The following is a 24,918-nucleotide window of genomic DNA, read 5'->3' on the forward strand; positions in this document are numbered from 1 at the left end:
AGCTGTGTGTGTGTGTGTGTGTATGTGTGTGTGTGTGTATGTATACACACACACACACAACAGAATAATCAGAGAAGCCATCAAGATAGAAAAACGCCCCACAGCATGAATAAACGAGATACCTCCCGCCTACCAGCCATTTGGAAACCCGCCCTTATTGACAAACGAGTCCCTAACACTAAGAATGACACCAGACTCACACTCACGAAAACCACACAGGATGTCGTCACCACACATCCATGCAAAAAACAAACCCAAATCCACACTGATGAGGCACGACCACAAACCATAAGCCAGACCACAGCTGCATCATTAGCCACTTTAAACCCCTCCAATCCATACATGAAGCAAACTGACACCCACCATGAAGATGTGGCACGACCACGAACGTGAAGCCAAACAACAGCAACGCAGCTCACCAGCTCAAATCCCCCTGCAACTCAGACTAACCCAAGTACAACCAAGCCCCTACCTAAACAGAACACACCCCCATCCAATCAGAGCACAGCCAACCCCCCATCCAATCAGAGCACAGCCAAGCCCCCAGCCAATCAGAACACACCTCCACCCAATCAGAACACAACCAAGCTCCCACCCAATCAGTTCACACCCCCACTGGCAGTTAAAAGGAAGAAACAGCTGCGATCACACATTGCTCCTAGAAGCACGAAGCCGAAAACACCAGCCTGAAGATGACGAATGAGACTTCGTCGAAACATCGCCAAGACACTTCCAATTCTACGTGGGAGAAAACCCGAAGAACCAAAGACCTACATACAAACACCCGCGAAAACCTCAGAAAACATATATATATATATACATACATACATACATACATACATACATACATACATACATACATACATATATAGTATTTCCTTATTTTTCTTATTTCATCATTTTCTTCTGAAGAAGCCAAGACTTTGTTTCAGTAGAAATATCATGATTTCAAGACAGAAGCAATGCACATACGCTCTTTCAGAATTGTTATTTGTCCTGCAACCTTAAAATCAGGCTTTGAAAAAGTGGGTGTCTTTTTCCATAGCAGAATCTGTCTGTCTTGGAGATCAGCACTGGGCCTTTTTGATGCATTTCTGGGGTTCTGAATATAACCGCATGCCCTGCTAGCAGCCATCCAAGCTGCTCTTAATACCTCTGCATTTTCTGTGCTCAAGGATATGTCTTAGCCCAAACTCCTCTCCCTTCCCAGCATCCCAGCCCCTGCCAACAACTGGAGCTGCTGTTTACCCAAAACGTAGAGATTATATATCAAAAGGAACATGCATACAAGCCCTCAATCCCTTCTGCAAACAAGCTTAGCTAGTAATGCATTCCCAAGCAAAGATGATGCCTAGATTGCACCGGTTCGGGCTTTTCTTTCTGCCTGTACAAAATCCACTTCCCGTAAGGTGCAAAGCAAACAGATGGGCTGGGAAAGCCCTGCCTACTGCCGCCATTGTGTATGGGTTTTTCCTTCCATTAAGAAAGGCCTGTCCTGGCTTCAAGCCAGGCTCCTACTGAGGCCTCTCGAGGGGCAGCCGTAAGTGTAACAGGTGCAGGCATCTTGGCAAGGAAAGCAGGATTTTTCTCCTCCTGCCTTTTCATCTTCCCTGCACACGGGATAATTTGAATAGGCTTTGGTCTGCAAGGGATCACAGGCTCCTTAAAGCCCTGCAGCAAGGGCAGTTCCAGGCGAGAGCTTCAGATGAGGAAGGAAAGCGCTTTCAGGCAGGGGCCCACCGTGCCTCCAATCTCACCAGGATCTTGAAAGGGAAGAGAAGGAGAGATTAGAAGCCAGCTGATGAATTTGTCAAGCAGACTGCAAGCCCAGCCTCACTCCTCTGTCAATATTGATTCACCAATCCACTGCACATTGTTTACCAATTCTCCCAAGAGACTGGAGCACCCTTGAAATCTTTAGACACAAGAACAAGCTTCACATTCAGGAAATGGAGGCTGCAGAAGGCTGGCAGCAGCCGTTTGCTCATTTGGCCTTTGGTATTATAGTGCCAGGGATATACTGTAAAAGAGTATTCCTTTTTTGGGATATTAGGCAGGACAGAAGAAACAGAAAGCTTAGATTGCTCCTTCCCTCCTCACGCGCAGCTTGCTTTCTGAAGGAACATTTTCCTCATTACAAGGTTTCATCCCTGTTTCTCCCATAAATGACTGCTTCAAGGTGACGAGTTACGTAAAAGATCTCTGTGAAGATCTGCTGCCCTTGGAGCTTAGTAGCATTCCACATGCCATTAGGCCTTCTTTCCCCCTTTTTTGCACTCCAGTTAGTAGACCAACATGGTTATGTAGAGATGCTTTAGAGGCTTGGATAGACAAGCATTGCAACCCACAAGCTCTGCAACATCATCAGGAAATATGAAGGGTCAACCATGATGAAAGGATAGAATTGCAGAATTGTTCATGACGACTTGAGCGGTAGGGAGGAATTTGATAGTGCAGTATATGGCATGTGAAACTTTGCTAGGCAGAACTGTTGCAAAAAGGGATAATGAAGGCCATGTCATAGTATACTTAGGGCATAAAATGTGAATGTTGTACAGGGCTCCAAATCAAAGGAATAGAAAGGGATAAATCAATCCTATTCTTACTTAAAGGACAAAGCCTTTATAATATGTTTATATTATATGCATAACTTTATAATAAGTTATGCTGTCATGGACTGTCTTTTGCTTGGTACATTCCAGATGCACTGAGGGTCTGGATGGAAGGTTTATGTTTAATCCTAGCAAGACTAACTGGCAATGGATTTGGAGGGCCACAAAGATTAAATATTTCCAGTCTTTACTACTGGATGGGGTTGCCCTGCCCTAGACAAAAATGGTATGCAACTTGGGGATCCATCTGGATTCATGTCTACCTGTTCAAGACTCTTTGCACAAATCTCTCTTGTGAACCATTGTATTTGTTCCTGGATTGTGAGGCTCTTTTTAAAATCATTTTTTTTATTGGTCACCTCATATCTGGCTTACAACAATATAGTCTACAGTCTTGTAAAAATGAAATACGCCTCATCAAAGTTTTTAATTTTTTTCAACATATTTTAGTATACTGATATTTGATCATTATTTCAACTATATTGATATATAAAGGAGATATAGTAACAGAATAACAGAGTAAGCAATTCATACTGGAGTCTCCCTTTCCTCATCTAGGAAAAAGGTCTGTTAAGGAAATTGGCAACCTGAATCTGTTAGATTCAGATCATGTGAATAGAATAGAATAGAATAGAATAGAATAGAATAGAATAGAATAGAATAGAATAGAATAGAATAGAATGGAATGGAATGGAATGGAATGGAATAGAATAGAATAGAATAGAATAGAATAGAATAGAATTGGTAGGGACCTTGGAGGTCTTCTAGTCCAACCCCCTGCTTAGGCAGGAAACCCCACACCACTTCAGACAAATGGTTATCCAACATCTTCTTAAAAACGTCCAGTGTTGATGCTTCATGAACTGAATCCAACCAGTGCCTATGCGAAGAATGAAAACCAAAACAAGCTCTGTTCATGAGCTCATCGTGTAGCTGACAAGGCGCAAAAGGAATGAGGAAGGAAGAGGAACCAAGTAAATTTAGGCATCCAGTGGTAGCATTAGATTTCTAAGCAGTATCATGTGTACAGGACAGATGGGCCTCTCTGCCAGTAAATGTACTCGTATGCACAATCCTGCTGCAGCTATAAGCTGCTGATGAATGACAAGGACCTCAGAGTTAGCATTTTGAGATCCTTCTCCCCCCCAAAAAAAACATTCTTAAAAAGGCACTTAAAACATGATTGTGCTCCATTTTCTCTGCTCATACTAGAAAGCAACTCTGCTTCCTTGTCAGGCAAAACCCTTTTGATGTTTTTTGTCTGTTCCGTAGTGGTCCGACCTCTAAAGAGAGGAATGGGGCTTTTAATCCACAGTGTAGTTATGTAACTGTATGTGGATTTAATATTTTAGTGACTGTTTTAAATATTGATGTAGATTATTTTACTTACTAAGGTAAAGCAGCTTCGCATATTTGGAAGTCAATGAGGTCCTGATTATTCAGCTAACTGGGGCTCTGGCCGTTCCCCTTGTAAACCAAATAACCTTCCTTATTAGTGCAAAAAGTCTGAAATTTCGTGTATATTACTACTAAGACAATTGTAGGAGCTACAGTGCTGATTGTTAAAGTGAAAGACTTACAAGTAAGTAGGGCATTCTTGTAGAAATGGGGCGCTATTGTAGATATAGCTAAAAATAAAATTAATTCTTAGGTTGTTCATTCTTTTGTTTTATGGAAGTACAGTACACATGCGATGACATGATTGTTTGAAGGACATCGGCTTCAACAGCCCATCCTCACACTGAGCTAACAGGATGCTATGCTGCTACAAAAATGTTTCCTGTAGGAGTAGGACAAGATACTCCAAATGCAGCAGTTGTAAAAAGAGTGATCAGGCAGTTGGCAGGATGAGTATCTGCAAATCCAATTGCTTTTTGAAGAAGACTAACAAACCTAAGCCATACAGAGAGCAGTTTCCATGAATTTCACCATGGAATTGTTGAACAGATGTTCCTCTTCCTAGATTTCCATTTTCATGGGTGGATTCACTTCAAGTTCCATAGTATTATGGTATATAGATACTTTTTCTTGCTTTAGAATTTAAATTGAGCTTTCTCTTTGCTACTCATTTTCAGGAGCTCTTCCTGAGAAAGCAGAGTTGCTACTTGACCCGCTTATGGATCAGGAATTAGAGAAACTGTAAGTATTTTTAAAATGGAGAACAACTAAGTGGCTAGGGCACCATTATTTTTCCTTTTAGGTGTCACATGAGAGTTCTTACAGTTAATGTAACAGCAATGGTAATTTTTCCTTTCACTCTAAAACATGGCAGGTAGAGTTGAAGTTAATTCAAGAAGCAAAGGAAAGTTCTTCTGTTATTTGTATATCCCTTTAATTATTAAGACATCAGCCGGTTTCATTTATAAAACCAGGTAACATCTTCCATATCATTTTTATAACCTGTCATTTCAAATCAGTCTCATTCTGTGTCTTGCCCAGTAAAACAGTTCATAACTGTTTTTAAACCCATTTTTGATAACAATCTTGAGAGTAACTTGAGCGCATTGTTCCCAAATACCCTTGAATTGTTCCAAAATTAAAACTATTTTGCTCCATTCTGTATTAGTGAGTTTCTTCTCCTGTAATTTAGTTCTTTCGTTTGCTTTAGTGTTCAACTTTCAAAGTCTTCTCATGTTTTTTCTAGTTAACAGCATTTTCCCAGGAAAGTTACATATCCTTAATTTCAATTTTTTCACATATTTTTTATAGAATTCTAAACAACCCACAGGATGCATTTTTCTAATTAATTTCTGCCCTTTTAGACCATTTACAACTTTCCAAAATCAATATTCTAATCATTCTTTGGCTGTTTATTCTAAAACATTTTTAATTTCTTAAATTTGCATAAACTACTTTTACTGAGGATTGAGACTCACCCGGTGTAATGAAACTTGCTGTTCTGATGGTTTTTATTATTAATTTATACTGAATTGGATAACTTTCTTATAACTTTCTCATAACTTTTGCATTGAATAACTTATTTTGCATCTCCAAGAAATGCATTAAAGTTTTGAAGGAGTTTTTGAGGAGACAAAAAGAAAAAAAATCAAATACTGGAACATTATTTGAAGAGATGAAAGATCAGTATTGTTAAAAGCAAAGGGAGGGAATATAAAGTTGGTTTACTTGATCAAGATTAAAATAAGGTATCTTTTTTCTGGTAATTCTTAATGGATTTTTGTTGACCAAGACTGAAGGACGAGGCTTTAAAATCTGTTTATATGCAAGAGATGTGGTATCTCTTAGCTGTGTTTTCAAAAAAAAAAAGTCATAAGTTACTGTATTAAAAGCAAAGTAAAGGAATATAAAGTTGGTTTTTTAAGGTTAAAATATATTATTTCTCATAAATTTTAATGGGCTTTTTTTATTAGGACTGAATAATGCTGCTTTAAAATTTTCTTTATAGCTATATGGGGAAAAAAAGATGTTACCGTATCAGAGAAGATGTTACTAAAATTGCACTTATGATAAAGGGGGAAGTCATTTCTTTATATTTTTTCTTTAATATATATTTTTTCTTTTTTCTCTGCACTTTATTTTTTTCTAATTTATTTTAACTTGTATTAGTTTTTTAATCTATGTATCTGAAAATTTTTAATAAAAATCATTTAAAAAGGAAGTATTTTGCAGTTGATAGGAATATCAAGAAAGGAGCAAGCCTCCTTTTCCAAATGCTGGTTCATGCAAAAGAAAATTTCAAACAGCTCAACATTTCTATAGGAATTCTATGGGAGCAATTTTCTGAGCTTCTAAGCAAAGGAGCTCAATCTCTAATTGTAAAGGTGGCTAAAGACTGCATTCCTCTTCTCCGAACTCTTTAGCAAATTGTTGATCAATAGATACTTTTACACATTCCCCAGTATGCTTTCACAAACTTTTATAATGACAAACGTAAACCAAAGTAACAACAGGGTTTTTTTCTTCTTCTTTCAGAATTGCATCTATTTCAGGCCTTTCAGTATCCAATTCTAGTGCAAGTGGGGATGCAACAAACATGCCTTCTCGTGCTTCACCACGCATCTGTTCCCTTTGGAGGCCGCTCCACCACCATCGGAAAATGGATACTGAAAGTGATGGCTCCACAGAAGAGACAGATTCTTCAGAGAACTGATTAAAGGAATATGCAATGGTTACCAGGTCCTTATAACCAAAGTGTTGGATGTAGAGAAAAGGGAGACGGAGACTGATTGCAGTTGTAGTATCATACTGCTCTCTTGTGGCAAACATGTCAAATTGATTGAAATACGAGAGCATTTGTTTCAGTGTTAAGAAATTTAATTCTCAGTGTGGAGTTTGCATCACTATCCTTTGATCTCTGTTGTACACACAAGACTTTACCTTCTCCCTACATATACACCCTTTATTATATTGCTCGGTATTAATGTATTTTATGAAAGTCCAGATCAGAAAGGAAAACGCATGGCTCGGAGGAATGGGTATTTTTTTCACTGTGGGTTCAGGATGAGACCTGTGAAGTATGTATAAAAAATAAAGAATGTTGCACTAGGAGCTCGATTAACTGAGATTTCTTGCATCGTAAGTTATATTGCAAAAAATAGCAACTGTATCATTTGATATTCAGATGTCTTTTGAAAGGATGTAAAAAATAGTACTAAAGAATTACGACAAAAGATTTTTCTTTCACTCCTGGGGAAGTGTAGTATGAATGTTATACAGCTGAAACTACAAGGCAATATTCCTTGCAGTCAAAAAATAGTCGTCATAATATTACAAAATACATCCAGAGGTTGTTTTTTTTTAAAAAAAAACACTAACATACATGATTTCAGCTTTACTTTCACACTAATTTGCTCATCCTTCTTTAAATCTAATTTTCGTTCTTAGAGTTTAGTGTAGAAAATACGATGGAGGAGGTAATTTCTAACAATGCATTTTGTATTATTATTTGAGGCCCAGGAAAATAAGAACCACAAGGAATTGAGAACACAGGAATCCAATCTGATTTATTGGTGAGGAGGAAGACTCCATATCCTTCACTCTTAAAACCCCATAAAGCAATGCCATAACTTTGGCTGCATATCACTTATGAATATTATGATGAATTTCAAGTACAGAGATAACCCAAGCAAGGGAAACCTCTTCCAATCTCTGAGTGAAAAAGCAGTGGCCTGATATGAAGCTCTGCAAACTCTTTGCTCCGGAACTGAGCAAGCAATTTTAAATCTGCAACACTTGAAACTGGAGAGGCTATTTTCAGAATCCTATGAATACAAAGGAGAAGCAAGCAAAGGGGGAAATTTCTGGTCAGTCCATGCAGGCATTTATTTTCATAGGAAGTGCACAAGGAATAAGCAGATTAATTGCACTAATGAGTTACACTAATGTGAAAGTGGGTAACCTCAAAGGGCATTGGTAACCTCAGCTGCCTCTAGCAAGTGTACCTCACTGAAACTCAAGACATCATTTCAGTGTATTCTTGGCGATTACTCTTCCTATTAAACAACTGGCTTGTCTTCTTAGGAGACACACTGTATTTGGTGGCAGTTTCCAGATAAACCCACAGTGCAGCAGCAACAATCATGCAATTTGAATGCAAAATGGTTACAACAGTCAGCACCATTTCACAAGGAAATAATTCTCCCACTCAGCTGAAATGAGAATACTCCGGTGGAAAAATATCACTGAAACATGGGATTTAGCATGCAGATGCAATGGGTGCTTTGGAGCAAAATACCGTTTATTATCTCAGGCATGAGATTAGCAATGTAGACTAGAATGGAGCATTTATCTATTCCAGTTCCTCTTTGATCAATAAAGCTATAGCAATTTATGAGAACAATCCCAGAAAGCATAGGGACAACAGTGGTGCCTGGATAGGTGGAAGAAGCCTTACTGAAACTGATTTTGTTTCAATATAATTTGCAAGAGAGCTATTGTGTTCACTCAAGTCCATTGTTGTGATTCCGAAGGAAGGCAGTAGTAGCAATGGTTGTGCAACAAAAATGGGACACAGTGAATGGAGTGACTATAGTCAATACTTATTTCAGCTCCAATTTCTTTTAACATATGAAATAAAAGACAGCACCCAATGGACAACCAACTGATTATAGGAAAGGTTTGATAACCCTTCCTTGCTTATCAATGATGATCTCCTATCTCCAGCACAAATTTATCATCAGTCATATTTGCAAAATAAAAGAATCTTAACTAAGGCCAAGAGTGCTGACCTTTCACTGCATGCTGTACGTTTGTGCTTTTAAGCCACTATTCTAAAATGGTGCATCACACTGGTTCTTTAAGGCAGTAAGATTACCATGGACAGAGGAAGGAATTTCACTCTATTCTGGAGCATAGGTTCTAGAGTCTCCACCAATGCAACAAGTACTATAATTTGCCTCTGAATTCATGCAGAAGCATGAAAAATATTACACACTACTTTCCTGCTTCCACAATACTAAGTCCACCAATAGCAGTCAGGGAGACAAAGAGAAATATAAAGAGCAGCACCACAATGACATCTGCACCATATCTCAATCCATAGCAGCAGAGGGGTGTTCTCTGGAAAGGCCCATACTTCAATCACTGAAGGCTGGGTTTTGACAAAATATTTGTTTTCTAATACAAAACAATTGTCCAGAAAACCTTCGAGTATAGGACAAGCATGTCCATTTTCTCTATTCTCAAGCATCCCTCAGCTATGCTCAGCTTAGAAATTATCCTGTAGAGTTCCTATGTGGTGTTTCCAAGTTTCCAAGTTCAAGTGGTGTTACACCGATGGCCAAGAGGTACAGTCTTCTAGATCTTCAATATGAACCATACCGGTCCTAAGGGTAGTAGGGAAAAGACAGAAGGGGGGGGGGATCAATTAACAAACTGTCCAGAAACAAGCTTGAAGATTTTGAGGCATTTAGCTGTAAAAACTAGTCCAAAGCTGATAAACAAAACCTATTGCTTATGAGCCAATCACACCAAAAACATATTAAGATCTAAACGGTGAGGTGGTCCACAAAAAAATATTTATTGGAGAACTCTATGCTATCCTCCCAGAATGTCAGAAAAAAATCAGCATGGGAATTTATTTTAGCTTCATTATTGGACAATTCTTTGAGCATGCATGTTTACATAATTAACACAAATAAAACAGATGAAGTGCAGGTTTCAATTCAAGCCTTGTACACCAAGCCTGAACTAAGCCTGAACCAGAATGGAATCTGGGTCACTATTCAAGAAAGTCCAATGTGGTTCTTTTTACTTCTCTTACAACATTATTAAGTACATGAGAAATATGAACTTTATTATTCAAGAAAATATATCCACCAAACTTGCAAGTTGAGTTTAATCAAAACTCCAGAACAACTTATCACTAACAAAATGTTTTTTGGGAGAAGATTCTTCAGTTTAGTTTCTCCGCTATTTTTATCCTTGAATTTCCTACCATTTTATATCTCACCATCAACCTCAGCTACTCAGTCAACAATACAAAAGATGTTAAGCGCTCTTGTTGGGTCTTGTCTTGATGTCTGTACTATGTTTGGATTAGGGTTAAAATTTGAAAGTTCAAATTGATCGTGAAAAATACAATTATTTCTTAAAGTGGACTAATCAACTAATTGTCTTGGAGGTACTTAAATTAGTGCTTTTATACCCCATTTGTCAGAATTAAATAATGTGATGTCCATGAGCATCAAGATCTGCACTAGGCTCTAGGACCCCAATTTTAAAACTGTCTTTCAGATTCTTCTGTTTAAAAATTATATAGGAAAAAGGCATGTTGAAATGCAAATGGCCAGCCTGTAGCATTACGTTATTTTTAGTAATGTTTTGGAACCTACACCGATGGTGAATGATGGCGACTCAAGGTCTTGTTTAGAAGCATTCTCAACCGCCCAGAAAAAAAAAAATCAAGACGAGAGAAAGAACTCTAAGGAGGCAGAGGGGACGGCAGGAGTAATTTCACCCATTGTTTCATAACTGACTGTATCCCCAATGGCACCCACAACATGCTCTCAAGATATTAAAGAACTATCCAGTATAACTATCATATGCATTTCTTTAGATATTACATATGTTGTGAGAATAGAATAGAATAGAGTAACAGAGTTGGAAGGGACCTTGGAGGTCTTCTAGTCCAACCTGCCCAGGCAGGAAACCCTACACCACTTCAGACAAATGGTTATCCAACATCTTTAAAATTTCCAGTGGTGGGGCATTTACAACTTCTGCAGGCAAGTTGTTCCACTGATTAATTGTTCTGTCAGGAAATTTCTCCTTAGTTCTAAGTTGTTTCTCTCCTTGATTAGTTTCCACCCATTGCTTCTTGTTCTACCCTCAGGTGCTTTGGAAAATAGTTTGACTCCCTCTTCTTTGTGGCAACCCCTGAGATATTGGAACACTGCTATCATGTCTCCCCTAGTCCTTCTCTTCATTAAACTAGACATACCCAGTTCCTGCAACCGTTCTTCATGTTTTAGCCTCCAGTCCCCTAATCATCTTTGTTGCTCTTCTCTGCACTCTTTCTAGAGTCTCAACATATTTTTTATATCGTGGCGACCAAAACTGAATGCAATATTCCAAGTGTGCCTTACCAAGGCATTATAAAGTGGTCTTAACGCTTCACGTGATCTTGTTCATGTAAGCACATTTAATCACCTATTTAAACACTTGTAAAATTTAATAGTAAATAGATGATTGGGAAACCTGTGTGGTGCAGTGGTTAGACACTGAGGAGACTCAAATTCTAATTCATCCACCACCATAGCAACTCATTGGGTGATTATGAGCCAATCGTTCTCTTTCAACCTGGCTTACTACTTGCTTATGCTGTAACAAAATAAAATAAGGAAAAAGAATCCAATGTACGTCATCTTGGTCAAGATGGTGTATAATAACTTTCCCCTCACTTCTCACCTGCAGCGAGTTCATCACACCGTTGGCCAGGACAGCCATCTTGCCAGCAACCGACTTTACTCCCTGCTTGAACTGAGCAATGTCAGCTGCAGGTAGTACATTTCCAATGGAGACACTACCTGCAGAGGAGAAAAAATATAAATATCAAACCTGATAGAGCTTTGCCAAATAAAGAAGCTATGCTTATGAGAGGGAACTTAACTGCTTGAACTCGACCATTTTTACAAGCTTTACTCTACTCACTGCTCTGTACCAAACTGTCCTCAATATGGAACTGAGGGCAGCAAAGCCATAGTGTTGAGTCATGAATTATCACAGTGCAGTTCCAAAAGAATAATCCTTTTTTGTTTTTGATGGACATACCCAAATTTGCTGTTTCAGATTCTCCAAAAAGATCAACAGAACTAATGGCATTGCTTCCTGAGAGCTGCTGGAGTCGGGATCTGGCCTCATACTGGTGGAAATAAAAAAGATTTTTAAAAATAAGGTGGTGGGGAGGAAGCTAATATTGATCAGGAACATTGTTATTTACAATGGACAGAAATAGGCCTCTGTGGGCAGAGAAATCATAGAAAACCTACCTCAGCATCTACTTCTCGCCCAAAGAACATGTCAGATGAGATGGCTTTGGCACCCGCAAACTTCTGTCGAGCTTCATTAGACTCTACTACTGATACCTTGCTCTCCGTTTCTCTTCTGTTGGTCGGTCTGAGTAGAAGAGAAAAGCACTGAAATCTTTCACCGACTATAAATTTCAAGCAGATCCCTTCTACTCCCCATTCACACAGCTCTACATTAGAGCAAAGGACTGTATTTCCCTTACTTTACCTGTCACCAATGGGTCGGATGCTTGACACTGTGATGTCTGTCTCCTCTTCTCTTTTGTCAAGTCCCCAGGAGGGCATTTCTGTTTCCCATTGTGAACCAAAACCATCTCCTAGTGAGAATGGATTATCTTTGTACCTAGGAACAAATGCGAGAAAGAAATCTATGCAGGCCAGATAGAGAAATACTAACAGAACTAAAAACTCAGCAAAGTTTAGTCATACTTGGGTGGTCCAGATGTGAAGCTTCCTGTATCTTCAAAGAGACCCAGCTGAGACCGAGAGGACTTTACACTCGCTGGTGTTTCTTGTTCTATTACTTGCATCTCAGACAGGACAGAATGCGAAATGGAACTAAAAGAAACAATACAAAGTTAAAAGGCCTGGCAGAACTCCATACTTCCAAATATTTCTTCAACACGAGAATTACCTTGGCACATATCTCTTTCCACTTACTTAAAACGAATTGCTTTTGCCATTTGATGGCAGTTCATCTAGTTTAAAGAGAGCCTTCTGGAAATTTTCATGATCCTTTTGGTTTTCTCACTCTAAATAATTTAATAAATTTGGTTGGTTCACTACTTAGGCCTAAGACAATTTGTCTATGAACAAATTAGAACATAGTGGTCTCAACAATGAAGCTTGAAGGACTCTAGTTCTTACTTCCATCTGTTGAGAAAATGAGCCATTCATTCCTACACTATTTGTTTTTCACCAGCTGCCATAGTAATCCATAAATGTACAGGTCTGCTTAGCCTTGACAGCTAAGTTTACTGAACAGTCTTTGATAAGGTTGTGTCAACGTTTTTTAAAAACATCCAACTATACGATAGCAATAGAGTTCTTTTCAACTTGTTTGCTTGATGATACTCTAAAATGGGGACTGACATCTTTAGGCCCATGAACTGGAGGTAGCCCACCACTCAGAATCATCTGGTCCACAGTCCCAAATATAAATACATATGTATCAGTGGTGGGTGGCCCCCGGTTTGGACTGGTTCTATAGAACCAGTAATAAAACTGGAGGAAGGATCCACCTGACCCTGACGTCATCAGAATGCTTCTGCACAAGTGAAGCGAGCGCACGCGCGGCCCCGTTGTGAACCAGTAGTAAAGGTGAGTAGAACCCATCCCTGATATATATGTATAATCATGTGAAAAAGTACCGCCTCTTTAGTTCTGTGGTTTTATATATCTATATATAGTAAAAATTACCTGGTCCTTAGCAGTTGTTAAAAGTAGGTAAATACAGCTTCAGATTAACAACATGTAACATATTGCACCATGTCATCATTTATTTTACAAAAAGAAAAGTAAAATGGAGAAACCACCTGTGAAAAACTAAATACACCTTGCAATTCAATAGCTTGTAGAACCACCTTTAGCAGCAGTAACTTGAAGTAATCATTTTCTGTATGACAGTCTCTCAGATCATTGTGGAAGAATTTTGGTCCACTCTTCTTTACAACATTGTTAATTGAGGTTTGTGAGCATTTCTTTATGCACAACTCTCTTGAGGTCCCGCCACAGTATGGGTTGACATCTGGACTTTGACTGGGCCATTGCAACACCTTGATTCTTTTTCATCCCCAGGCTTTCTGCTGTAGAGTTGCTGGTGTTCTTGGGATCATTGCCGTGTTACATGACCCAATGTCGGCCCATCTTTAGCTGTTGGACAGATGGCCTCACATTTCACTCTGGAATACTTTGGTATACAGAGAAGTTCATGGTCGACTAAATGACTGCAAGATGCCCAGGTCCTGTGGCTGCAAAACAAACCCAAATCATCACCCCTCCATAATTGTACTTAATGGTTGGTACAAGATGTTTGTGCTGATATGCTGTGTCCGGTTTTCGCCAAATGTGGCACTGAGCATTATGGCCAAACATTTCCACTTTGGTCTCATCTATCCAAAGAACAGTGTCCCAGACGTCTTGTGATTTGTTCAGAAACAGTGGTGGCATAGTCTTTGGCCCTATATGAAGAAGGCTGGCAAAGTCTTTTTTAAAATAACCTCCAAAAGAATTTTCTTTGTTGAATCCATGCAAAACTTCAGAACTTGTTTTGTTCTGTGTTTAATTACTGATTGCTATTGGTTTGCTTGCAACAGACCTTAAACTGACTGCTCCACAGTGTAAATTTCTCCAAACTCCCTTGAATTTCTTATTTAAATGACATTACATTAGGGATTTCCAGTCTTCTTATTGTTAGCTGAAATTGAATGAAAAACTAGGAATTTTTTTGCTAAGATAATAATTTAATAATAATCTAACAGTGTTTATAAGAATTTTTAGGTAGATTCCATCAGAACCTGATGATTTGTTCCAATGTCATGTCTCAAGCTGACCTACAATACCTTCCCTTGTTACTTCAACTGGCTTTAATGCTTCCAATCCTCTACCTAAGAAAATCCATACAAGCTCAGGCAGGTTCCCTATATTTTTTGATACAAAGGACAGATACAAAGGACTTGGCTCAATTTATCTGCAATGTCTATTATCTCTATATCCCTGAGAATCTCTTTTTACTTTTCTGGTACAGCGGTTTCATTGGCTGGTTTTCTGCTTCAAAAACATTAAAATTAGTTCTTAATAAGTTCTTTATCGGGGTTTTTTGCCATGCTGTCATTTCTTTTTCTGCATCATCTTTTATTTACTTATAAAATTTATAGGCCGCCCATCTTGCCTCAAGGTAAATGGGCATCATCATCCTTTTTAATCTTCTTTTATTACCCTTTTCTATTATAGTTTGTGCTTTATTTGTTAAAAAAGACTTTCCCTAACTTGTACTGATTTCTGAACACTATTTGACTATCACATTAGCCACTGGCTGACTTTTCTTATTGCAATTTCTTACTCCAAGGGCCACAATATAAATCCCTATGAAGGGGGCTGAATGTATACAGCATCCAAACAGCCTTTGGAAAGAGCAAAGGCACAGATCAGGCCTGCTGAGACTGCTAATAGCTTCAGTCAGGCATGACAAAGAAGGGGAACCGTGTTTTTATTCTCCAATAAAGTAAATTACCTTCTGGACACCAAGCCCATGCCTAGTCTTTCAGCCTGCTCACGCTTCTTCCCTTCTAAGTTTTGAAGTTTCTTCTCCTCCTTCTTCCGATCAATTTGGAGTTCTTGATAGGCCAATCTCATTGAGGCAACTCTGTGAGAAAGACACCACACAAGCATCATCAAACCATAGAGTTCAAATAGAGTTCCTCCATAGTGTACTGTATATATCATATCCCAGCCCACGTTTTGAATATAAATATCAGAACTGAGAACAGAGAAGCTGATCCAGGCTCTATTCATGTGCTGGCATTGGCCATTATTTTATTTATAAATTCTCAGGTCTGAATTGGGCATCACATCTTTTTTTATGCTTCCTGAGTTCGTTCTCCAGTTCAATCCCCATATGAGCAAATCTATGTCTATCCTAACTTAAGGATGCTAGATATAAAAGCCACTCACATAGATTCCTCTGCTTGCTTCCTGTACTCAGCTGCTTGTTGCTCTTTCAGCTTTTCTGCCATCTGGGCTTGCCGTTCAACTTCTGTAAAACTCTGACTGCTCACTTTTTGAGCTCCAAGACCTTTTTTGGCTCCCAGCTAAAGAAAGGGAAGCAGAAGACAATGTGAAAGTCACTGAACCTGAAACATCAGAGGAATTTGCATGAATTACAGCAACCTATGAAAGGGCACAATAGAAATTGAGATATCCATTTATCATTCCACTTCCGAATTACTTTATTACAGAAAGCAAAGATACAAAACAGTATCTTCAATTATGCAAGCTTTGCTGTATGAACCGAAAGTGTGTATGTGTGTGGAGGTGATGATGGTATTGGGAGGGGCATCTATTATCTTTGCTCCATGACTACACCAGAAACTCAAATGCAAAACATAAATATATTCATTTCTGAGGTGAAGAAACCATCTGTCCATGACAGTTAACTCACACTAAAAATAAATACAGGGTTACAGTAATCCCCCAAGAGCTAAATCCATGGCATTAAGAGGACCATTTCAAACTGTTAGTATGTAGAAAGGTTTCCAGAGAACTGGATAATGATGCTGTCCACTAAGAGCAGAAGAAATGAAAGAGAAGAACGAGGCAAATCCTCATTAGCTTGCATAAAAAACAGGCAGCAGCCACGGCAGAAAAGGTCACTCAGAAGGGACACAACTCTGCCAGAAAAAGCAAGCAGGTGCATGCCATGGAAAGGGAAGGTCTCTGACAACAAACTTACCCCTTTTTTTGCTCCACCTGCCTTCTTCTTTCCAATAAGGGAAGGCTTTATTTCTGCAACAAAGGCAACCAATGAAGGATGAGCTTAAGCTGCTGTGAATACTAATACTTGTCACAATATTTCAAAATTTTAATGGTTAAAAGACTACCATGGCCAAGTGTCCTATAAACATTGTTAATATACCCAGCAGCTCCAGCAGCAGCACACATATTCAGTGTCAATATGACCAGCCATAACATGCAATTTCAAATTAGTAACCACTTGGGCCTCCCCTTCCAGTGATAAGAAAGTGATAGAATTACAACACTAAGACGTGGTGACTTTGATAGGCAGTGGGCTCAGAAGTGTTGATGGGAAAAGCCCAGTAGAAACAAAGTATTGCTATAAACTTAAAAGAGGCATATGTTGCAGGTTGCTCAGTAGTTTCCACACAACCAAAGCAAGGAGAATTTAACTGTCCAAGTTGTGCCACATGTGTCCACTTAACTAATTGCCAAAATTCCAGAAGCAAAATGTAATCTAAATTTTACTGCTAAGTAAGAGCAATTCCTTCCATGTTGGGTTGAGATCTTAAAAGGTGCAAGACAGATAAACTTAGAGCTGGAAGCAGAACCACAGAAATGGAAGGCAAATAGTCCATACAGAGCCAGTTACCTCTGGCCGGAGCTGCCCCTTGTGGAGACAGACACATGGATGCGTCTGAAGGAGAAAGAGACATGCATGTATTTCATTCTAAAAAGATGTTTAGATGAAGGTTGAGATACAAGTCTGACCTTCAGCAAGTTCTCCCACACAAGACTGTACTGTGGTTTGTTAAATTGTCAGTATTGGAAATACTGAATAGACTCAGAGATAAACTAAGAATATTGTCAAAATGCATTTAAAAAAATGGATTTGGCTTTTTTGCAGATAACCTTTATCTGAATTTTTATGGTGATAAATTTTTTCTAAAATACCTGCGTTTTTTAAAAAATATCTATTTTTCATATATACTTGTGTATAAGCAGACCCTTGAAATTTAAACCAAAATAGCATAAAAAATGCAGGTCACCTTATCTGCAGGTGGCAAAATTTTATGGTATTTTGGTTAAAATTTGAGGGAATGGTTTATGTGCTTACGTGAGTATATACAACATGTTTCATATATTAGTTAATTAATAAACAAAATATATCACATATACTCACATGTAAAATGACATTTAAATCAAGGTAGTGTGTTTAAAAGTTTTTCTTATTAGGATTCAGTGCACCTTTCATATTCCTAAATGAAAAGACCATGGATGTTATGGAAAGTTGTATTATTTTATTCCTAAGGGTATTTATATCAAAGTGAAGGGAACATAAAAATAGAAATGAAGTATAAATAATATCTAAGATCGTGACATTAGACAATCAGGCCACAATCTGAATTAGTTGGATGTTATTCTTGAAAAACAAGCCAAGGCCATATCAGGTTGCTACTCTCTCAATCCTCTTGAGAAATATTAGCTGAGGCTACAGAATCGCAGTGATTTCAGCAATTCCAGGAAAATCCTTCTGATAGATAACCTATTTCACAGGGAATCAAACTTGACTCAGGCTGTTATAAACTCTTCAGAATTACAATGTTTAAAAATAGAAGCTGGTTGGCTTCCTATTAGAGATAATTATAGCCATCTCTGGACAGCGAGGGATTAGACCAGTTGACATTTTAATGTTCCCTCCAATGATTCTACAGTTTCCCAAAAGATGAAATCTATGTTACTCAACTTCTACCATATTGCAATAAGCAGTTTGAAATGAGAACTATTCATCTTCTCAACCCAGTATAGCATCTGAAATAAATCTATGGTCAGTGCAAATCATCTGAAGTGAAACCGAGTATTGCTAGCAGCACTGTGCATTGAGGAAAACAGAGGAGATATGTATACTTACCAAGGGAGCCTTTAGGAGAGGTGCTCAATAACTCAATAGATGGACCTTGGTCATCCTCTACAAAGTAAAAAAAAAAATTCCCAAATTGTGATGGTCTAGAATAGGGGTGTCAAACTTGATTTCATTGAGAGCCGCATCAGGGTTGTGTTTGACCTCGGGGGGGGGGAGGGGGGGGCTGGAAGGATGTGGCCAGTGGGGGAATGGCCAGCTCGACATCACTCATCAAGGCTCCGTTTTCGGCCATGACAGCCTCCTGCAGCATTCTGCCAATGAAAATGGAGCCTCCCTGAGCTTTGTTTTCACTGGCAGAGGGCTGCAGGAGGCTATCGCAGCTGAAAATGGAGCCTGGATGGGCCACGCACGGCCTCCCTGAGCTCCATTTTCTCTGGCAGAGGCACCACGGACTGGTCCTTCACCGTTTCAAGGGTGGGCCCACAGGCCAGATCTAAGCACCCTGCAGGCCGGAGCCTTGAGTTTGACACCCCTGGTCTAGAAGCATTAGGCATATCCCAAAGGACCACAATTCCATGAAGAAACTACTGAAATAAACTGAGGAACTTATCAGAGAAGCACTTACAGCAAATGACTGATTCAGCGAAAACCAGTTTGAATCTATGTGTTTTATTGTTACTCTACTGACTGTAACAATGATTAATGTAACATGAAAATGGGGATACTGGACTAACATTTTCTAGCATATTCCTAGTTTTAACGCTCCTAAGCAACTAAAAAAGGAAAGTAATTAACAAAATAGTTGACATGCTATTACAACTTTGCTTATCTACAAATTTTGGCTTAATCCTGCTTTCTCAATAATCTATAATTAAAACCAGCTATTATCTCAGCCTATATGTATATGAATGCAGCCACCTATCAATGAATAGACATGTTTCTTTCATATATCATATATTTATCCTGTTGGAATACAGAAGTTCTAAATTATTCAAACAGGTAATGCTCTTTAACTGAAAAAAATGCTCAGTTCAGAAAAACAAAATAAAACTACTACATGTATCACTGAACTGATTACATAGTTTTGGTGTATCAAAATATACAGTCTCCATGACATGGATTGTCTGCTGATCATCAAGCTTAATAGCAAACAAGGTTCATTTTATCCAGTGGAGATATTTAATATGGAAAGAGAAACTAGATATTTAGCTTCTGCTTTGGTACTTACGTGGAACCTCATTATTTTCAGATGGCTTTGCTGGTTTCTCCAATTCTGATGTGGAATCTATTATGCTCTGCTCTGTCTTAGCCACATCCCAGTTATTACAAGCCTTAAAGAAAATAAATCAGTTCTTAGAAAGGCTCACAACGTTAATTCATAACTCAAACAAGATCTGGCCTAATAAGTCACATATTTCTCCAACATTGTAGACAGTGAATATTACTACTTTCTTAAAGATAGGTTTCCATTCTAATAGAGTTGTCAGTCATCAATTATGACCCTAACACAAAGAAATAATATTCCAGCCATGAGGTATATACAGGCAGTCCTTGACTTAAAACAGTTCGTTTACTGACCTTTAAAGTTACAACAGCACAGAAAAAAGTGACTTATGACCGCTTTTTACACTTATGACCATTGCAGCATCCCCATGGTCATGTGATCACCTTTTGCAACCTTCTGACAAGCAGTCAGTTGGGAAGCCCGATTCAGTCAACAACTATGTTACTAACATAGCAACTACAGTGATTCAGTTAACAACTGTGGCAAGAAAGGTTTTAAAATGGGACAAAATTTACTTGTCTCACTTAACAGCAGAAATTTTGGGCTCAATTGTGGTCACAAGTCAAGGATTATCTGTACCCCATTTCTGATACTAACCAGCCAATCGCTTCTAAGAAATTCACAAGGAGAAGACACAACATACATTGACTAGTCTAACGGCATTATATTCGGTTTGAACAAAGAATACATAGAAACTTTTGTTAAGTATTATCCAAATGGTTTGTATTTCAATGAAAAAATACAGGCTTTATACATATAAATATAGTGTAAAATTCCAGCTCCTTTAATGAAAGCAGCCTTTACAATCTGTTATCTGACAGATTTGCTGGGACTTCAACTCATAGGATTTCTGACAATTTAAACACATCTAGAAGCCACCAGGCTGGGGAAAGCTTTGAAAAAGATCAACTATGTCCAGTACTATTGTATATAGCACTATCCTGATTCATTACAAATGAATATATGATTGCAGCTCAGAATTGCAATGGAAAAAAAAAGGCAACTTCTGACCAGGTTGTCAATCCAAATGGTTCACCATAAACTAGTACTCAGTTAAAAGATACAATATAGGTAATCATGTTAAACAACTGTAACTAGGCCCCAGGAACTCATTCACTAAATGGTATGATCATACAGGAAAAATATCATATGACCATATATCACAATGGTAGATCCAGTTGCAGTTGTTAAGCAAATCTGGTTGTTAAGCATGACATCACAGGATCACAACAGTTTCTCCATTAACTTCGTTTATCAGTAAAGGTTGAATATGGTGAACACGTGACTGTGGGCTGCTATAACAGCTACAACTTCAAAGATTGGCTGTGGGTCTCCTTCTTCTCCCTATCATAACTTCAAATGACTGCTGAATGAGTGGTCACTAACCAAGGATTATCTGTATTGAGGAAAACTCATCAGACAATCCTACAAGGAAGATTTGCAATTGAAAAGTGCAATTCAAGTTGGCTCAACAAACCTGTGTATGCTCCGAGAAAAAATCAGCATCATTCCTTTCCAGAGAGTGGCCAGGAATCCCACTCAGGCCATCAATCAGGAGCTAAAAATGAAGAGGATCATCTTTGGATTTTTATAGCAAAGTCTTATAATTTTCCATCGCCCCCAAGAGTGCACAGACTTATTGATCCTTACATCATTTCCATATTTGGCCATGGCAGCACTTGCCAGCTGCTGGATCTTCTCTCGGTACATGTGAGCAGCACGGCTATTATACTTGGCAGGGGCATCTGAGGTGGTACAGCCATGCTGGCAGAAAAAAGCTGTCTGAAACCAGAGAAAATATAGTTGAAAAAGAACAAACTGAAATCTAGATATTTCCAGATATACTGTAGATATGTAGTGATTGAGCTTCAATGGTGTTAGATGATCCAGAAATATTGAAAAAAATTACCATATAATTTTTTAAAAAGTTTGTTAATAACTATTCACAAAGTTATTCACCAGGTACCTAATCATAGCATTCTCTAAAAAAAGGAACAATTAAAAAAATCAAATGCCCTAAATAATAAGAGAATATAATTTCAATTGGTCCTTACCGCATTGGCATTGCTACCCACTTGCATACATCTCAACTGAAACCAGCTCCAGTTGGAGTCAAGCTCTGTAGACCTATAAAGGGACAAAAATGGCATTATATATTATACACAAATTCACCATACAGATGTCAACGATTTCCAAAAGCCAAAATTCCCTTCTGTCACAATATAATCTGTTGTCCTGTCAAAAAAAAAACAAATTTCATTTCTCTTAGTAATGATGGGAGACCATTCCAAATGGCAATCCCTATCACAGAAAAGCAATGCTTCCAGGTTCACATACACCTCGATCTCCGCAAAATAGGGTAGACGCAGCTGCTTCTCCTGGCACTATTGGATTGGTCAATGAAAATATGAAGTCCTGAGAGTAACCTGGGGCCAATAAAGAGATTTATAGGCTAAGACCAGCTGTTTAAATTGCTCACAGAACTTAATAGAAAGCCCACGGAGGGTTCCTAAAACAGATGTATTGTGTGCCCATCAGAAAACATCTGTGAGCACCTAGTCAATTCATTTTATAACATTTCAAACACAAAACAAATAAGCTAAAACTATAGAGTTGACAATTTAACAGGGCAGGGAATTTGTGACTGTTGATGGTTCTGAATTACAACCTGCAGCATTCATTCCTCATCATTGGTTATACTGGATAGGGCCACTGATTCTTTATACCTACTCCATAAACTACTGTAATACTGCAATATAAATAATTTAACACTTTTGTCAACACTCTCTGAACAATCTTCTGTGAGTAGGTCTCTAATTTTTCAGACTTCACAAATATATTGAAATGAGATGTTATAACAAAGAGAAAAAACAAAAACATTTAATAACTAATTCACTTTTAACTATTTTTTTTAACTATTACAAAATAACTACTTACAAATGTAAAATAAGAAATGATTAAAATGAAAATGTTTTATAATCAGTCTATCCTCTTAGAAGCAAAGACAGATAAAGAGATAGAATGTGGAAGAATTGGTCAGCTTGTATGTAGGACAATGCATATTAGAATTTTTTCTAAATGTTGAGAATAAGGACAAAAACTTAATGAATGCATTTGCACATCACATAAGGGACATGCTTACTGAAATACAGTACTTTATAAATGCAAACAGGAGTGGCTAACAAAATGCAGACAACTTCTTCAGTGGGGAAAAGAGAAGACATATTATTCAAACAAGGGATGATGGTGATGATGAGTTATCCAGAACTCTATCATATACATCATCAAATAAGTCAAGGTTGGAGGCATCTATGGTTTGCTAATCGGTTGTGCATAACTAAGCCATACATAGCCTGCATTGTCATATAAACTCAAAGACTCCAAATAATTCATCCACAGAAGTCGGAAAGAGCCTTGTCACTGAAAAGAATTTGAAGATAAATAAAGCAGACTTTCTAAATTAGCATTTAGCTATAATGCTCAATGAGATACAGGCAAGATTTAGAGTAAAAGGAATGATTAATCTATTCAGACCATTTTCTAGGGTTGGTTATTCAGAGCTCAGAAGAAAGATGGGGGGGGGGGGGGCGGTTCTATCTCAGCCCCTGCAAGTTTTCTAAACAAGATTTCAGGATGGTTTGCTTTGCCTCATTCTTTCCAGGGCTGAGAAATCGTGACTGGCTTTATGCCTCAGGCAGGAGGTGCTGATGCCTTAACCCTATCCCAAACTGGATCTCAAAGATACAATATGAAGTGTCAGAATTATGCCATCTTGCATATGTGGGTTTATTATTTGAATTTATTTATTTAGTCATGTTTATGTAATGTATATTGGAGGTAGTGACTCTTTGAGAACTGTATGCAACGAAATTTCATTTTAACGTATGCCAATTAGTGTACATTTAAAGTGACTATAAATTTATTCTAAGTTCTAAGTTATATTTTTAAGACAGGATAGAAAATAATGTTTTTTTTAAAAAAGTACGCTAATATACTCAAGAATGTATACATTGATACAGTTAGTTAATACCAGAAGATTTGGATTTGGGAAATAAGACAGCATCAGATCAGCAGTCCTTGATCATCTGTCAAACATAAATTATTAAATAATTCCATTTGAAAACATGCAAAGGACTCTATACACCTAAGGAAAATAAAACTCAACTGTCCTCTTGAGAGTCAATTAAGATAGATCTTCTCGATGCAAAAAAAAAAAATGCATTTACTTATGTAATCAGGCAAATGATGCGGAATGCTAACCCATCACTTAAGCAGCCCTTGATATTATTTTAGCGCGTTTTTAGCCCGCATCCAAACCCGACTTTACCGGATGAAGCTGACGTGAACGCCCAGCGAGCGGTGGATTCCGGAACAGTCGATACAAAGAAACACCCCGTAGGTGATACTGGCCCAGCTCGGGTTCTTTGCCCCGCAGTCGAAACAGGACTACAAAAAACAAAACAAAACAAAACAAAACAAGAGGGTAAATGTAAAATTAACGGGATCTCCCAGAGATGGAGAAGCCGTCTCGTGAGGTCTTAAAACCGAATCCGTCACCTAGGCAACCCCTCGTTTCCCCTCAGCAGCCGCTACGGCATTTTGATGCCGGACCGCTAACGCGACAACCCCTCGACTTCGGAGGCTCATCTCTCCCTTCAGGCTCGCCACAATCGGGTGCGGAGCCGAGTGGTTTACCGGCGAGAAGAGAGAGAGATACGGATCAAAAGGCGGGTCAATTCCGCTCTGAAACGTCTCGTGATGCGGACAACAACCCTCGAGCGCAAGGCCCACAAGCTTCGCCCTCAAGTACCTTATTGGCTGGCGCAGCTCGCAGACGCTTGAAAAGGGTCTGGATTTCCACACGGCTGGGCCCCGCCGCCATGTTTTCTTTCTCCCAGCATTCACAGTGCTCGGCAGCCGGTCACAGCGTGGGCCAATCCGCGTGAGCTGGGCGGGCTTCTACGGATACGGGTCCCTCTTAGGGTCAGTTTAGCGCGGCCTCCATAAGGCAAAATACTTGGCGGGAACCAGGATTACTGCCTGCGAGGTCGCTGGGAAACAAGAGGACCAGGCCCAAAACCTGTTCTGCCATCAACTGTCCCAACCGGCCGAACCGGGCAAAGGGTTTATCTTTCCACAACCTTGCCGTCCCTTAAAGCCTTCGACCGCTGGAAAGGGGAGGGCGGGTCCCCTAATCAGATGAGGGGCGGGGCTTTG

General features: G+C 38.7%; 2 protein-coding genes across 3 annotated transcripts in view; one reads left to right on the forward strand and one right to left on the reverse strand.

The window, feature by feature from the left end:
- The window catches only part of CSTPP1 (centriolar satellite-associated tubulin polyglutamylase complex regulator 1), a 197,440-nt gene extending 190,550 nt beyond the window's left edge, over nt 1-6,890 (forward strand). The window contains exons 8-9 of the mRNA XM_070935655.1: nt 4,688-4,751; nt 6,546-6,890. Coding sequence (XP_070791756.1) covers nt 4,688-4,751; nt 6,546-6,723 — 242 coding nt within the window. The 3' untranslated portion in view covers nt 6,724-6,890. The remainder of the gene's footprint in view (nt 1-4,687; nt 4,752-6,545) is intronic.
- Nucleotides 6,891-7,870: 980 nt separating this feature from the next.
- Nucleotides 7,871-24,707, reverse strand: ARFGAP2 (ARF GTPase activating protein 2). 2 transcript variants are annotated; one of them, XM_070936568.1, is made up of 17 exons: nt 24,512-24,707; nt 24,029-24,147; nt 21,756-21,828; nt 21,352-21,483; nt 21,179-21,259; nt 19,645-19,747; nt 18,465-18,521; nt 17,205-17,249; nt 16,551-16,603; nt 15,773-15,909; nt 15,333-15,464; nt 12,530-12,658; nt 12,309-12,443; nt 12,062-12,188; nt 11,844-11,934; nt 11,481-11,599; nt 7,871-9,397 (listed from the first exon to the last, which is right to left on the reverse strand). In XM_070936568.1, the coding sequence occupies exons 1-17, from the start codon at nt 24,581-24,583 to the stop codon at nt 9,377-9,379; spliced, it is 1,626 nt and encodes a 541-aa protein (XP_070792669.1). In that variant the 5' UTR covers nt 24,584-24,707; the 3' UTR covers nt 7,871-9,376. The 2 variants fall into 2 exon arrangements, with proteins under 2 accessions (XP_070792669.1, XP_070792673.1); XM_070936572.1 differs by lacking the exon at nt 17,205-17,249 and having other exon boundaries at nt 24,512-24,705.
- Nucleotides 24,708-24,918: the final 211 nt, after the last annotated feature.

This window comes from Pituophis catenifer, unplaced genomic scaffold (genome assembly GCF_029215685.1).
Source record: "Pituophis catenifer annectens isolate HBS135680 unplaced genomic scaffold, rPitCat1.0.hap2 SCAF_1, whole genome shotgun sequence".
In the NCBI taxonomy this organism is placed as follows: Eukaryota; Metazoa; Chordata; class Lepidosauria; order Squamata; family Colubridae; genus Pituophis; species Pituophis catenifer.

Excerpts from the sequence above, each read along its gene's own strand:
- ARFGAP2 (XM_070936568.1), bottom strand. The coding sequence starts at position 24,583 with ATGGCGGCGGGGCCCAGCCGTGTGGAAATCCAGACCCTTTTCAAGCGT. Across the intron at positions 15,465-15,772 it reads AAGCAAGCAGAGGAATCTAT|AGTTGCCTCAATGAGATTGG; the intron begins GTGAGTGGCTTT and ends TCTTTCTCACAG. Across the intron at positions 12,659-15,332 it reads ATGGGCTTGGTGTCCAGAAG|TTCCATTTCGCATTCTGTCC; the intron begins GTAATTTACTTT and ends TGTTTCTTTTAG.